Source organism: Lissotriton helveticus, chromosome 1_1, assembly GCF_964261635.1.
Source record: "Lissotriton helveticus chromosome 1_1, aLisHel1.1, whole genome shotgun sequence".
Taxonomy (NCBI): domain Eukaryota; kingdom Metazoa; phylum Chordata; class Amphibia; order Caudata; family Salamandridae; genus Lissotriton; species Lissotriton helveticus.
Window position 1 is genome coordinate 2,128,005,234 of NC_136057.1, and position 13,288 is coordinate 2,128,018,521.

The window sequence follows — 13,288 nt, forward strand, 5'->3', positions numbered from 1 at the left end:
GCCAGATCATTGGTATGGGACTTGCTACGTAGGTTGGGTTTTCCCTAAAATGTTTCATGTAGATAGAGGTACTAATGGAATTCATGAGATAGGTAAACCATTAACACATAGGAGAATGGAAAGTTTTCTAGAAATTGTAGGTGATATTTTGGTGCACTGATACCAGCAGTGGGTATATCATTCAATGCAAACAAAATTCGGAAATAGCCAACGATAGTAGATCATTTATCAACAATTGCAGCTGGAGGATTTTTAATGGTAAATACAGAAATGGTTGCCATGAGAGCTATGGTAATACAAAATAGACTTGCTCTTGATATTTTATTGGCAAAAGAAGGAGGATTCTGTGGAATATTGAAAGTGCAACATTGTTGTACTTATATTCCTGACAAAAGTCAGAATATACAAAGGTATGTTAAAAATATTAATGAATTTCAAAAAGAAATTATCCCACTGGAGGTTGAAGGTGTCTTAGAGAAACTTGGTAAGAGTTTTCTGATGTAAAGAATTGGTTTGCTGAAATAGGTAGTTCATTAATTGGAAAAATACTAATGCCAGCAACAATTATAGTAATGGTAGTATTAATGATAAGATTAAGATTTATCTGTATTAGAAGAATAAGAACAGAAAGAAAATTGAGAAAGAATATAGAAAAAAGAAAACAAATGGAATTCAAAATGGGTGAAATTGAGCTTGAAGAGTTAAAAGATACAATGATTGAGAATTCAAAAGGGTAATTTATGAGAGATACTAAAGTCTAAAAACTGAAAGAACCTGAAACATTTATTTGAAGAAATTTAGTGGGGTGATTGTGTGGTGATAAAAATCACCAAAGGGGAAAATTGATGGAGCAGGGGAGAGACAAAACATTTTGTGTACCCCTTGTGAAGTTAATTTCGTATAACAATACCTGAATTATTGGTGTGATGCATGAAAATTTATCAACAAAATGCACTTAGACATTTAAATTACATGTGGGGAAATAATTGCCATTTGCAAAATTAATTTACTAACAATTGTGAACGAGTCATATTAATATAGTGCTATAGGGCCCGATGTAGGAGCCCTAATACCGGTCGGAAACGGCCGAATTCGGCCGTTTCCGACCGGTATTACGGTTTTCTTATGTAGGGGGCTACATAAGTACAGATTCGGTAATTTTACCGATTCTGTACATTTACCGATTCGGTAAAATACCGAATCGGTAAATGTACAGAATCGGCAAATAGAGATGTAGGTGGCACTCTGAAGAGTGCCACAGGCCTTCAAGAGTCGGTATTTTACCACCCAATCCAATTGGGTGGTAAAATACCGAATCCAGGTGTGCATGCACATCTGTGCATGCACACCTGTGCCATGTGACACACAGACATGCCCTTAGGGCATGCATGTGTGCCACATGGCACACAAGCCTGTAATTGGGTGCTAGAGGGTGTCAAAGTGACACCCCCTGCACCCTTGCAAGAATAGGTAATTACCGAATCGTTCCACATTGATTCCTATGGGCTTCAAGGCCCATAGGAATCAATGGGGGATACCGATTCGGTATTTACAGAATCGGTAAATACCGAATCTATACCGAATCAGAATTACCTACATTTCCCCCCTCTAATTTACCACTTCTTAAATACCGAATCGGTATGATTCGGTATTTTAGAAGTGGTAAATTAGATTTACCTACATCGGGCCCATAATACGCAAATAAGCATGTATGTTTATGCTTCATTAGAGTATATGTATTCATCGTGGCAAGAGAAAAAGAAATGCATTTGGTAAGTAAAATAAAGCTATGTCAGGCTTTTGCTAGGTAATCACAAATTAGGGATAATAGAATGGTGGGTGGTAAACAGAAAAACTATAATTCTAAATCCAACGTCTGTTGTGTTTGTTTTTGAACTAGTTCTCATTGAGACCTATGCGGCCTGGTTGTTCAAAATGGCTGCTGACTGCGGCGTTGACATCGGCTTGAGATAAAGAGCCTCTACGTATGCGCATAAATAAAAAGCAGAGTCAGCAGAATGACTAGTACACAAAGCGAAGTGATGTCAAGGTCAGCTTGGCCTAGGGTGTGGAAGTGTGCCAAAGGATGTTTGCTTCTAAGACTGTGGGAACGGAACCACTAAATGAAAGAGAATAGCAAATCATGTATCGAAAAGTGAATGACAAGCATAAACGGAGATGACTGCCATGAGAACATGTTAAGGATGACTACGCATTTTGGAAAACTGGTTTGGGCAAAGATGGGATGAGGTCATCATAGCCACCCCCTCTAATGGACCAATCAGAATAAACTGTGGACCCTAAAAGTTTCAGTTTTAAGCTAGATAGTTAGTGAAAAAGGGTATAAAAGAGCTTCTTCGAAAGGGTGAAAAAAGCTTGCTCCTTGAATTTATTGTGCACCACGACATGCTGTTGGTTTGAACTAATATATGGTTCTAGAGACTTTGAAATATTTTTGGACTTTAATTTTTGGAGCAATGAAGATGATCGAATGCAGAAATTTTATTTTGGAAAAGAGGCGTTAAGGAGAATAGAGAGGCAGACTGAGACTCGTGCGACTGTTATATTCACATAACAGAACTTGGTAATATGATTTCTAAATTTCATTTTATTTTAACATGTACTAAATAACTGCTTAATTCTTGCTTGACTAAAATAAACTAAAGTTCTGTTTTCTTAAATGAAGTAGATAAATTCAAAATTTAAATTTAAACTCGAGTTGTGGTTTTATTTTTATTAAAATGTTAACACAGAATAAAATGCTAAAGTTATAGGATTACTATGATTAAGCTGGTCTTAGTCTCCATCAACTAACTTCTACTTGAAGTCTATTGACCAAATAGTGGAGTACCTTGGTGTAGAGTTTTCCAAATAATAGATTAGCATATGTAAATAAATTCTATAAATGTATATAATGTACAAAATATGAGCTCTAGGTACCCCGCTAACCAGCAGCTCGCCTTCTTTGTCACTGATTCAGGTGTGTGTGTGTGTGTGTGTGTGTGACTCACGGTGTTATGGGCCCCATCGATGAGTAAGAAATAATTGCACCTGAGTTAAGTGAAATGAGTATTGAGGGTTGTTGGAGAGCCGTGGGGCTGTGTTGGGGGATTTTGAGGGACAATGCAGAGGGAAAATGTATTGTTTATTTAATTTTCCCTCTGCATCGTGCCTCGAAATACTCCCCACGTGGCCTATCCGCACCACCGATGTTACCTGCACGGACCACGGCTGGTAACTCACTTCTTCTGACTAGGAAGAAGGGTCCCTACTTGGACAAAGGTACCTACCTCTGCCAACTAGAGACCCCAATATCTAACAAATAGTCTGAGACTTTAATTTTCAAACTGAAAACATTAAACCATCCATACCCGGTGGCCCACTAAGCCTGCTTAATGTAGCTCCTCAAACATATTTTCGATGCATTTATTGGAGATTCAATGTGAGATAAACAGTCTCCTGATTTCAAACAGTGTTTGCCTCATAAACCAGAGAATGTCCAGCTTTTACCAATGCTCATTGTGATAGATACAAGATTTTGTGGAGTCTCCACAATAATGTATTAATGTAGTGAACACTGGAAGTAATGGCTGATTGAGCGGTGTGTGAAGGTGAACAGATTACTTCATTGCACATTTGTGTATTTTAAAGCCGATATTCAAAAAGCAGATGAAGCCCGCCTTTTGGTGAAATTGTGATACAGGAGAAGGGGAATCCCAAATTGACTTTTAACTCTGCTCATTGTTCCTATGAGAACACCGACCTGGAGCAGAAGTGGACATCTGCTATTCAATTGGTATTATTGCTCTAATATGGTTGAGACTCTAACACTGTTGAAACTTTTCCTATAAAACTAAGAGAAATGTTATGTTCTCAGCACGTCATTATTAAGTGGAAGCCACAATCCTACTAGATATGTTTTTGTAGGACTTCGATGGTCACATTTGGCAATTGAAGACTACATTATGATAAACATTCTCTCAAAAAACTAAAGTCATATGTATTCAACTAAACAAACCTTATTGATAGTTTAATAACTGCAATCGAATAAGTCAGCACCTTCAACACTAGGCATTCTTTGAGTTGACTAGTTAAACTGGAATGCAATGTAGGGTAAAATCAATGGTGCCATGGCTTTGTCATCAGAAGTGTTGTTAGTATAGGAGCTTGTATGACAGTTGTTTGAGTGAAAGGGTGAGCCTGTATTACTGAGTGTGAGTGTATATGTGCATACACGAAGCAAAGACCAAATCTGTTTTGTTAATTTCCAGTTTCCTTTGCGCTTCTTGCTGTCCCATCCTTGAGGGAATTCGTATATATTATGATAAGTGGATATGAACCAATACAAGTGGAACAGATAGAGTGTGTGTGTTGCTAATAGTACACTGCGAATGCTCTAAAATGAAGAGTTAATTGTTTTCTTATTTTATTTGGAAAGATACTGGGAGAGGATGACAAAAGATAGCAGGTGTAAATAATAGGCAAATCAATATTCAATACATGTGGTAATGGAATGTATTATTACACATGTCACTGAAATGCTTAGACGTGTGGGTGAAGTTGTTCATTGATAAAATGTACTTAAAATGTTGTTACACAGTACAGCTACTATTCACATCAGCAGACATACCGTATTCGGAACTAATAAGGTTTACACTTAGGTCTTCTGATTTAGTAGCTCTTTTTACTTCAAGTTTCTTCGTCCAATTTCCGGTTTTCAATAGCACTGAGTCCCTATAAGAAAAGGTATTGTTATTTTTCTGTATATGCAATAGGTTCCCCAAATCTATCAATTACTTCCAGCAGTGAACTCATTGTATATTGTGATATCTATTAAAGTAGTATTGCACATAGCATGGGGCAGACGGCACCATAGCACACTGGTCCCATACAGAACCAGAGCCCAGATGTATTCGTAGTCTGTTCACAAGAAGTAGTTGCCAATGTTCAATGAAATTTTTCAAAGTGATGCAAAATGACCTATGTACTAATGGGTCACACTGCAAAATCACCATTCGCAGGGAATGGCTGATCGACCTGCCTAATTAATATTAATTAGACCACCCACAATGGCGACCCCCTGTAACTGTGGCCTACAAGGACAGCAGACCACTATCCCTGTCTTTGCATTTTAAAATGGATGTTTTTAAAGCAGCCTATGTTCTTGAAATAAGCCAGTGCTACTTTTAAAAAAAGGTTTCTATTTGGAAAAACATCAGTGGTCCCTGGATCACTGTTTACTTACCCTGGGATAGCCAACACGATTCCCAAAGGGGAAGGGGTTCCCATGGGACCTCCCTCCCTTTTGCCAATCAGTTACCTCCTCCTTTAGGATTTTGATAACTGATCAATAGTTTGTAATTGGAATTGCTGATGCAAACCATTGGTACTTTGCATACCGAATCGCCATTTGGAACGAATGCCCCTTTTAAACTTCTTCCAAATTGCGATTCAGTATAGGCACAAGACTCATTTTACGAGTCAGAAAACGTTTTCCACTCAAAATATTTTAGAAGATGTTTTGTGGTCGCAAATCCAGTGGACTATTTTAATCTCATGGTTTTTTAACAGAAAATATCTTCTTACATCTGGCCCTTGGTGTATCTAACCATATTAGTGTACCAATAAAGGTAGAGGTCAAATGTGAGCAAGTGAAAGCATGTAGGTCATTGTTAAGCTGATGGAGTTTACAGATTAGGAGATGGTTACTCACCATATTACTGTAGTACACATTGTAGCTACATTCATCCATGTTACATACTCTTTGAGATCATGGAGCAAGATAAGAAGGCTATTATGAAGCCAATGGCACACTTGTATGTGCTGTCTTTTCCAGGTATTCTCCATCAACACTTTATGTGTTTGACAGCACACCAAGCCTTTTCCAACTTGCTTCGTAAGGGGTTCCCTGCAGCTACAGAGGCTTCTGTAAAGAAACTCAGATCAGGCAACGAGAGGAGCAAGTAGAAACACCTGAAATTAGTGTGCAGGTGGACATCTGTAAACTGAAGGTAGACCTGTTTAAATTCATAGGAGGACTTACTTTGATTGCTTGCTTGTAATCCTGCTGCCAATAAAAAAGTCACCAATACTATGATGGGTAATGTGTGTGGTGTTCCATGGATACAGGACATACAGGTAACTAAACTTTTACTTTCCCTCACTTATGTAGAGGAATCTCCTTACACTATGGTACGTCTCCTTGAGGAACTGGACATAGACATGGATATTTCTATATCCAGTGGTCTCAAAAATAAATTGAGGTGGACACTCATCCTCCCACGGGGCAATGCTATAGACAGTTTCTAAAAAACGGGTTCTAGAGGAACTCAATGACAAGGACTACAAAAATACCCCTATCAAAAGATTTTATCAGGACAACTTTGGACCAGGGGAACGACAGGCTCTTAGAACCTTAAGCAAGGACAATGACATTAATCAGAGAAGCAGACAAAGGGGGGAATGTAGTTATCATGAATAAGGCGGACTACAACAAAGAGATCATGTCCCAACTTAATGATGATACATGTTATGAACCAATCAATCACAACCCTATGGGACCCCTGGGCACTATGATCAACAAACACCTTTCAGAATGGCACACTAAAGGCCTTCTTGATGACGATGAACATGCCTACTTAGAAGTTTTCAGACCCACTTACCCATGCCTCTATACTTTGCCTACAATTTATAAGCATCTGCCCTTTCCACCAGGCAGACCAATATTGTTGGGTATTGGTGGCCCAACAGAGAAACTGTCCGAGTATGTTGACCTCTAGGTCCACTGGTACGCAACTTGGCTTCCTACATTCAGGATTCCAAACATATATTGAGACTTCTTGCGGACTTACAGTGGCAGCCGGGAATGATCTCACTAACCCTCGATGTGATATCCCTTTATACCAATATCCAACCAGAACTAGGCCTACATGCAGTAACACGACAACTGAACAATCGACCAGCTGCCCAGTGGTTACACAATGAAATGCTAATTACCATGATGCACCTCATTCTCCACAATAACTTCTTTCTGTTTGAGAACAGGTGGTACAAGCAAACCAGAGGTGTAGCGATGGGGTCAAAATGTTTACCCTCATTTGCCAATTTGTTTATGGGTTGTCTGGAAAATGATTGGATCTGGGGTACCAAGGGAGCACCATGGATTGATCACATCATCTTTTGGGGCAGGTACATTGACGATTGTTTGCTACTGTGGTTGGGTACCCAATCAGAATTAGAACAGTTCAGCACCTACCTCAACACCAATGACTATGGTATGCAATTCACTATGGAGTGTAGCAAGACCACTATCAATTTTCTAGACATTGAACTGTATATCAAGGATGACAAACGTAACAGTCTTCTATTTCGGAAAAGTACCTCCTGCAACTCTGTCTTATATGCAGATAGTCACCACCCCACACATCAAATCAGATCCATTCCATATGGAGAATACATTAGAGCCAGACAAAACTGCAGTGAAGATACCGAGTTTCGGAACAGCATCAAGGACATGAGAACAAGATTCCAGAGAAGGGGTTATACTTCTGATCATCTCAAAAGACCTGAGAATAGAATCTCTACTGTGAGAAGAGAGTATACGTTACAGAATAAGAATAAACCCAAAACCAGTGACCAAATGGTTCGTATGATCACAGACTTTAATGACCTCAGCCACACTCTCCAAAAGAGTCTAAGCAAACACTGAGGTATTCTACTGGCGGACAGCTCCTTGGCCGGTTTTATCACTAATCGTCCCCAGATTACTTTTAGACGTGGAAGAACACTACGAACCAGATTAAGCCCCACAGTTCCCAAAATTTGCGAATCACAAACTAGGCTCACGCCCCACACCATTGGTTTCCACAAATGTGGATGCTGTGGTGTCTGCAAGTGGGCTAAACATAAAGTTAAAACATTCAACAGTTTCAACAACAAATTATATGTGATAAGATCTAACATTAACTGTACCACTAGATTTGTTATCTACATAATTGAATGCAAATGTGGGCGACAATATGTGGGCAGCACCATCAGGCCACTAAAAGACAGAATTGGTGACCATGTGAGGGCTCTACGCCAGCAGGATGTGAGATATTCTGTAGCGACACAGGCTGCATTATGTACCACACAAGGCCCGCACAAGGAATTCACTTTTTTTGGAATTGAATCCATAGATGCCAGTCCACGTGGGGGCAATAGAGAGTTACATCTGAGATGAACAGAAGCCAAGTGGATTATGCGTCTACACACAGGAAAACATGGTCTCAACTGCGATTCTGAGATGCAATATTTTTTGGGTGATTAAGAACATATTCCAATTAGTATGGCCATGCATGTTGTCCTAATGTTGCCTATGAATATGTGTTGTAATGAAAACATGCACTTTGCTTCGGTAGTTTGGAGTATATGTTGTACACTCCAACACTAACTACTACGTTCAGTAAAGCTCTCTGAATATGCCACATAACAGGTCATGAGTGTTGAATTGTGGCGCATCAGCAATGACTTTGGGGTCTGTGCACAGTTCTATCAGCATAGATGCACATTGCCCCTCTTAAACTTGTGTTTGTATGTTATTTGTGTTCTTTTGTTGGTGGCACACAAGCCATGTATTTATGTATTAATTTTCTTCCACCAGTACCTAATTGATTGATCAGTTGTCAGCATTACGTATATCATGACTCAATGTACGGGAATCCACTTTTCGCTTTTCTTGCCACCCTCCTTTCCGCACCTGTTCTCTCTTGAAATCATTCTCTTTGGATTCATTTCTTGAGGACATTCTTGCCTTTCAGATTTATATACTTGCAATGTGCTTTACCGTACCACAGTGAAGTACATTTTGAATATTTGTGGTTCTTAAATGAATAGTGTCTTATTTCTGCATACACCTCATCCTACCTCTATTTTATATTCCTCGTGAGATTAACTCTTCTACTATACATACAATTAGGCACTGCTTACATTTTTTGCGCGGCTTCGATTTCACACACAGAACTCATGACTCACTTCTGTGATCACGTTCTCCGTTATTCTCATTGGACGTGTTCCAGATGTTTTCCATCGCGCTTCATCATGCCATACTATAGATTAGTTCAAATTTTTTGTGGTTCATGAATTATGAGATTTTTTGACGTCTCAACATGACTCTATGTAATTTTCGTCATGAGATTTTAGGCACATGATGTGTGCAGATGCACTTCACTCGATATGCTTGATACCCCTTTAGCCATTATTGCACAACTAATGAGGATTTTTTCTGTAGCAATCAAATCTATATTCCGATTAGGCACCGCACATTTGTCTGCGTGGCTAGGATGACACACTCAGTATATTTTTTCCCCACTTCTGTGTTCACGATCGCCATTAGCTTCAGAGGACACGTTCTAGTTGTTTTATAATGAGCGTCCATTTATGGACTTCCGGGTGGCTCCGTTCTCACTCCCGGATTGAATTGGAGCCGCCAGGACGCCAGCTTTTCGCCCGACTATAGTAAGCCCCTTGTTTTCACAGCCGTAGTGGTACTCTTGTAGTCATTTACCTTGAAGCACAACTTATTGTTTTGTGCAGTTCTGATGCCACGTATCTTTCCTCTCTCCTCTTTGCTCCGTAGGTGGATCAGGCAGGCACACACATGTGTCTGACCTAGATTGGCGCAGATTCAAGCACGTGTTATCATGTGAGTTTGACTTTGACTGTAGCAACGTTGGGATTTTTCGTTCACTGTGTGATAACTTGCCTGATTTTTCTCGTTATACAGATTAGGACCTTTTGGCATATGGGAGGATTGTGTCCCATTGTGTGACCGTACTGGTGGTATTCGCTTAGCTGTATATCCTTTGAAGGTGAGGTTCCTGTCTACGCAATTTGCTACTTCACCTTACTTAAAACGCAATCGCTATTTGTGCTGGACGCAATCGCTATTTGTGCTGGAGCCTCAGTACTCATAGTTGCATTGGTTCATTTCCCTGAGATCACTTTAATATTCCGGAAAAGCAAGTTGAAAGTAACGATGTGGGTGCCGGTTTGGAATTATCACCGTCATCACGGTGAGAGTCCTGCATCTTCTCCTTCACTTTTTCTTTTATTATCATATTCTTTTTCTCCCGCATTTTTGTGGCTCCTTCCTGACACATTCTCTCCCCTTTTTCTCATAGTTTATGCCATCTATGGCCTCACCTTCCAGGTAGTCCACATGCCTTACATTTTTGGTGTTTACTATTCTCTACTGATATTATCTGGATGCACCCTTATTTTCTCGCCTCTCATTATCCCTGCAGCTACTAGTATTCCACCATTACAGAACTCTCTAATCTGATTATGACGTGTGCCCTACCTGGTTGGAATTAACACCAGTTTAGGGGTAAGATGTTGCGCAGGTAATTCACCTGTTTCAACTACTGTTGCCATTATACATCCCCCTATGTTTGTATATTACTTAGTGACTCCCGCCATTTCCTCTCTACGTTTCTTTTTTAGACTACACTGAGCTTGAAATCAGCCATAGAGGTACTTGGTAATTTAACACTTGCTTAGCTTCTCCCCCCTGATAACTGTATCCCCTTCCACACTCGAGCTTTTACTTATAACACATTTTTTCTCTGATATTCACCATTGGGCAGTGGACTTCTGATTTTGGTTACACTTCACTTTTTGACCACAATATTCTTGCTGTAGGTGTGTGGTTGGAGTAACTTACAAATGATTTACATGTGTAACCATAATTACATTCGACTAGAGCTTATTAAGGGGTACCCCCCACACCAAATGTTGTGGGTTTCTCAGAAATATGGTTTCCACGAGTGTTGGGTGATGTACATTTCCACATGTGTGAGTACATGTGTTCTCCAGGCATTGTCATCCTATACCTTATTCTCAGGTCATCTTTGTTATCATTCCCAGCCCTGAAGAGTCGGAGACCACTGTTTCGCTGATGAAACACGTGTCGGCTGGCTGCTTTGTATAATAACCAATTAAAGAAACCAAGACATCTACGTTGGATTTTGTACCGTTTGCTTTCTATTCACATTCGTATTGCTTGTTTTGATACTGTATGTGTGCACGGGATTGTAGATATATGGACATGTGGTAGGGTTTCCCAGCACAGATCAAGGGGTTATTAGGTTCTCCCCTTATCAGTTAACACCATGCTTAATTGTTCCATTCATAACACACCAACGTCAATAGGCTGACCGCCACTGCTTCCTAAATACGAAAACCCTGTTCTTTTGCACTATACCTATGTACTAATGGGTCACACTGCAAAATCACCATTCGCAGGTAATGGCTGAACTACCTGCCTAATTCATATTAATTAGACCACCCACAATGGCGACCCGCTGTAACTGTGGCCTACGTGGACAGCAGACCACTATCCCTGTCCTTGCATTTTAAAATTGATGTTTTTTAAAGCAGCCTATGTTCCTGAAATAAGCCAGTGCTACTTTAAAAAAAGGTTTCTATTTGGAAAAACATCAGTGGTCCATGGATCACTGCATACTTCCCCTAGGGTTGCCAACACGATTTCCGAAGGGGCTCCCATGGTACCTCCCTCCCTTTTGCCAATCAGTTACCACCTCCTTTAGGATTTTGATAACTGATCAAGAGTTTATAATTGGAATTGCTGATGCAAACCATTGGTACATTGCATACCGAATCACCATTTGGAACGAATGCCCCACATAAACTTCTTCCAAATTGCGATTCGGTATAGGCACAAAACTCGTTTTACGAGTCAGAAAAGTTTTCCACTCAAAACATTTTTATAAGATGTGTTGTGGTCGCAAATCCAGTGAACTTTTTTAATCGCAGGGTTTTTTAACAGAAAATATCATCTTACATATGGCCCTTGGTGTATCTAACCATATTAGTGTACCAATAAAGGTAGAGGTCAAAAGTGAGCAAGTGAATGCATGTAGGTCATTGTTAAGCTGATGGAGTTTAAAGATTAGGAGATTGTTACTCACCATATTACTGTACTACACATTGTAGCTATATTCATCCATGTTACATACTCTTTGAGATCATGGAGCAAGATAAGAAGGCTATTAAGAAGCCAATGGCACACTTGTATATGCTGTCTTCTCCAGGTATTCTCCATCAACGCTTTATGTGTTTGACAGCACACCAAGCCTTTTCCAACTTGCTTCATAAGGGGTTCCCTGCAGCTACACAGGCTTCTGTAAAGTTTTCAATTGTGTGCTCACAGCTAAATTATTCCTTCCATCGTTTAGGTCTGATAATCTAGATGTTCAACTTCCGTACTTTGCTGTTCTGCTGAGAAAATAGAGTCTCTTTTAGAAACAGTCTTAGCAATCCAGATATTGCAAATTCCCCTATGCATCATTAGCACTGAAGGAATGCATGGCTGTGATGGAAAGTCTTATGAAACAATCACCAAGAAATTGCAGAGAGATAGATTTTTCATTACAATTCCAAAGATATCACACATGAACTGTTTTCCTATTCCCATTTGGATGGTACAGCTTATTAAATGTAATAAGGTAACTTCAATATTATCCTATGGGAAAAGCAGACCCGGCAGTAATGAAAAATGAATTTGAATTATTTATTACGTGCACATGTAAAACTTACAATTGCATGTCCTGCTTTTTTAATACATTGCACTCTGCCCTGTGGGCTCTTTAGGGCCTACCCTAGTGGTGACTTTTTTGTGTTAAAAAGGCAGGTTTGAGCCTGTCAAAACCTTTATTCTGCAGATCGAAATAGCAGTTTGAAACTGCACACACAGGCTGCAATGGCAGGCTTGAGACATGTTTATAAGGTTCCTTAAGTGGGGTAGCACAACAAGTGCTGCATGCCACTACTGGAATTTAATTTACAGTACATGTAGTACCCTTTTACTAGGGATCTACAAGTAAATTAAACATGTCAATTGGGGGCAAGCCACTGTTATCATGTTTTAAAGAGTGAGCACATGCACTTTAGCACCGGTTAGAAGAGGTAAAGCGCTCAGAGGCATAAGCCCAACAATAATGTGATTAGAAAATATATGAAGGAGTAAGGCAAAAAGATTGATGGAAGACCTCCCTAAAACTGACAGGTCTAACAATTGTGTTCTATGTTCATAGGTAGAAAGACTTTCCCTATCACTACATCAATACAGTTACAATGAACACTTTTTCTAACAGGGACTTTAGTGAGGATTTTTCTAGCTGCATTGTGAAACCCAAGTCGAATAATAAATACTTTGCTAATTTTGATCAATTTCTCATGGATAAAGCCAAGTTTGATGTCTTGAGAAGTCATATTGGCAGTGATTTTT

At 39.6% G+C, this 13,288-nt stretch overlaps 1 protein-coding gene across 9 annotated transcripts in view; it reads right to left on the reverse strand.

The window, feature by feature from the left end:
• HFM1 (helicase for meiosis 1) overlaps nucleotides 1-13,288 on the reverse strand; it is a 4,349,684-nt gene that overhangs the window by 976,269 nt on the left and 3,360,127 nt on the right. For all 9 annotated transcript variants that reach the window (XM_078646278.1, XM_078646275.1, XM_078646244.1 and 6 more), the window contains one exon: nucleotides 4,631-4,734. In XM_078646278.1, coding sequence (XP_078502404.1) covers nucleotides 4,631-4,734 — 104 coding nt within the window. The remainder of the gene's footprint in view (nucleotides 1-4,630; nucleotides 4,735-13,288) is intronic.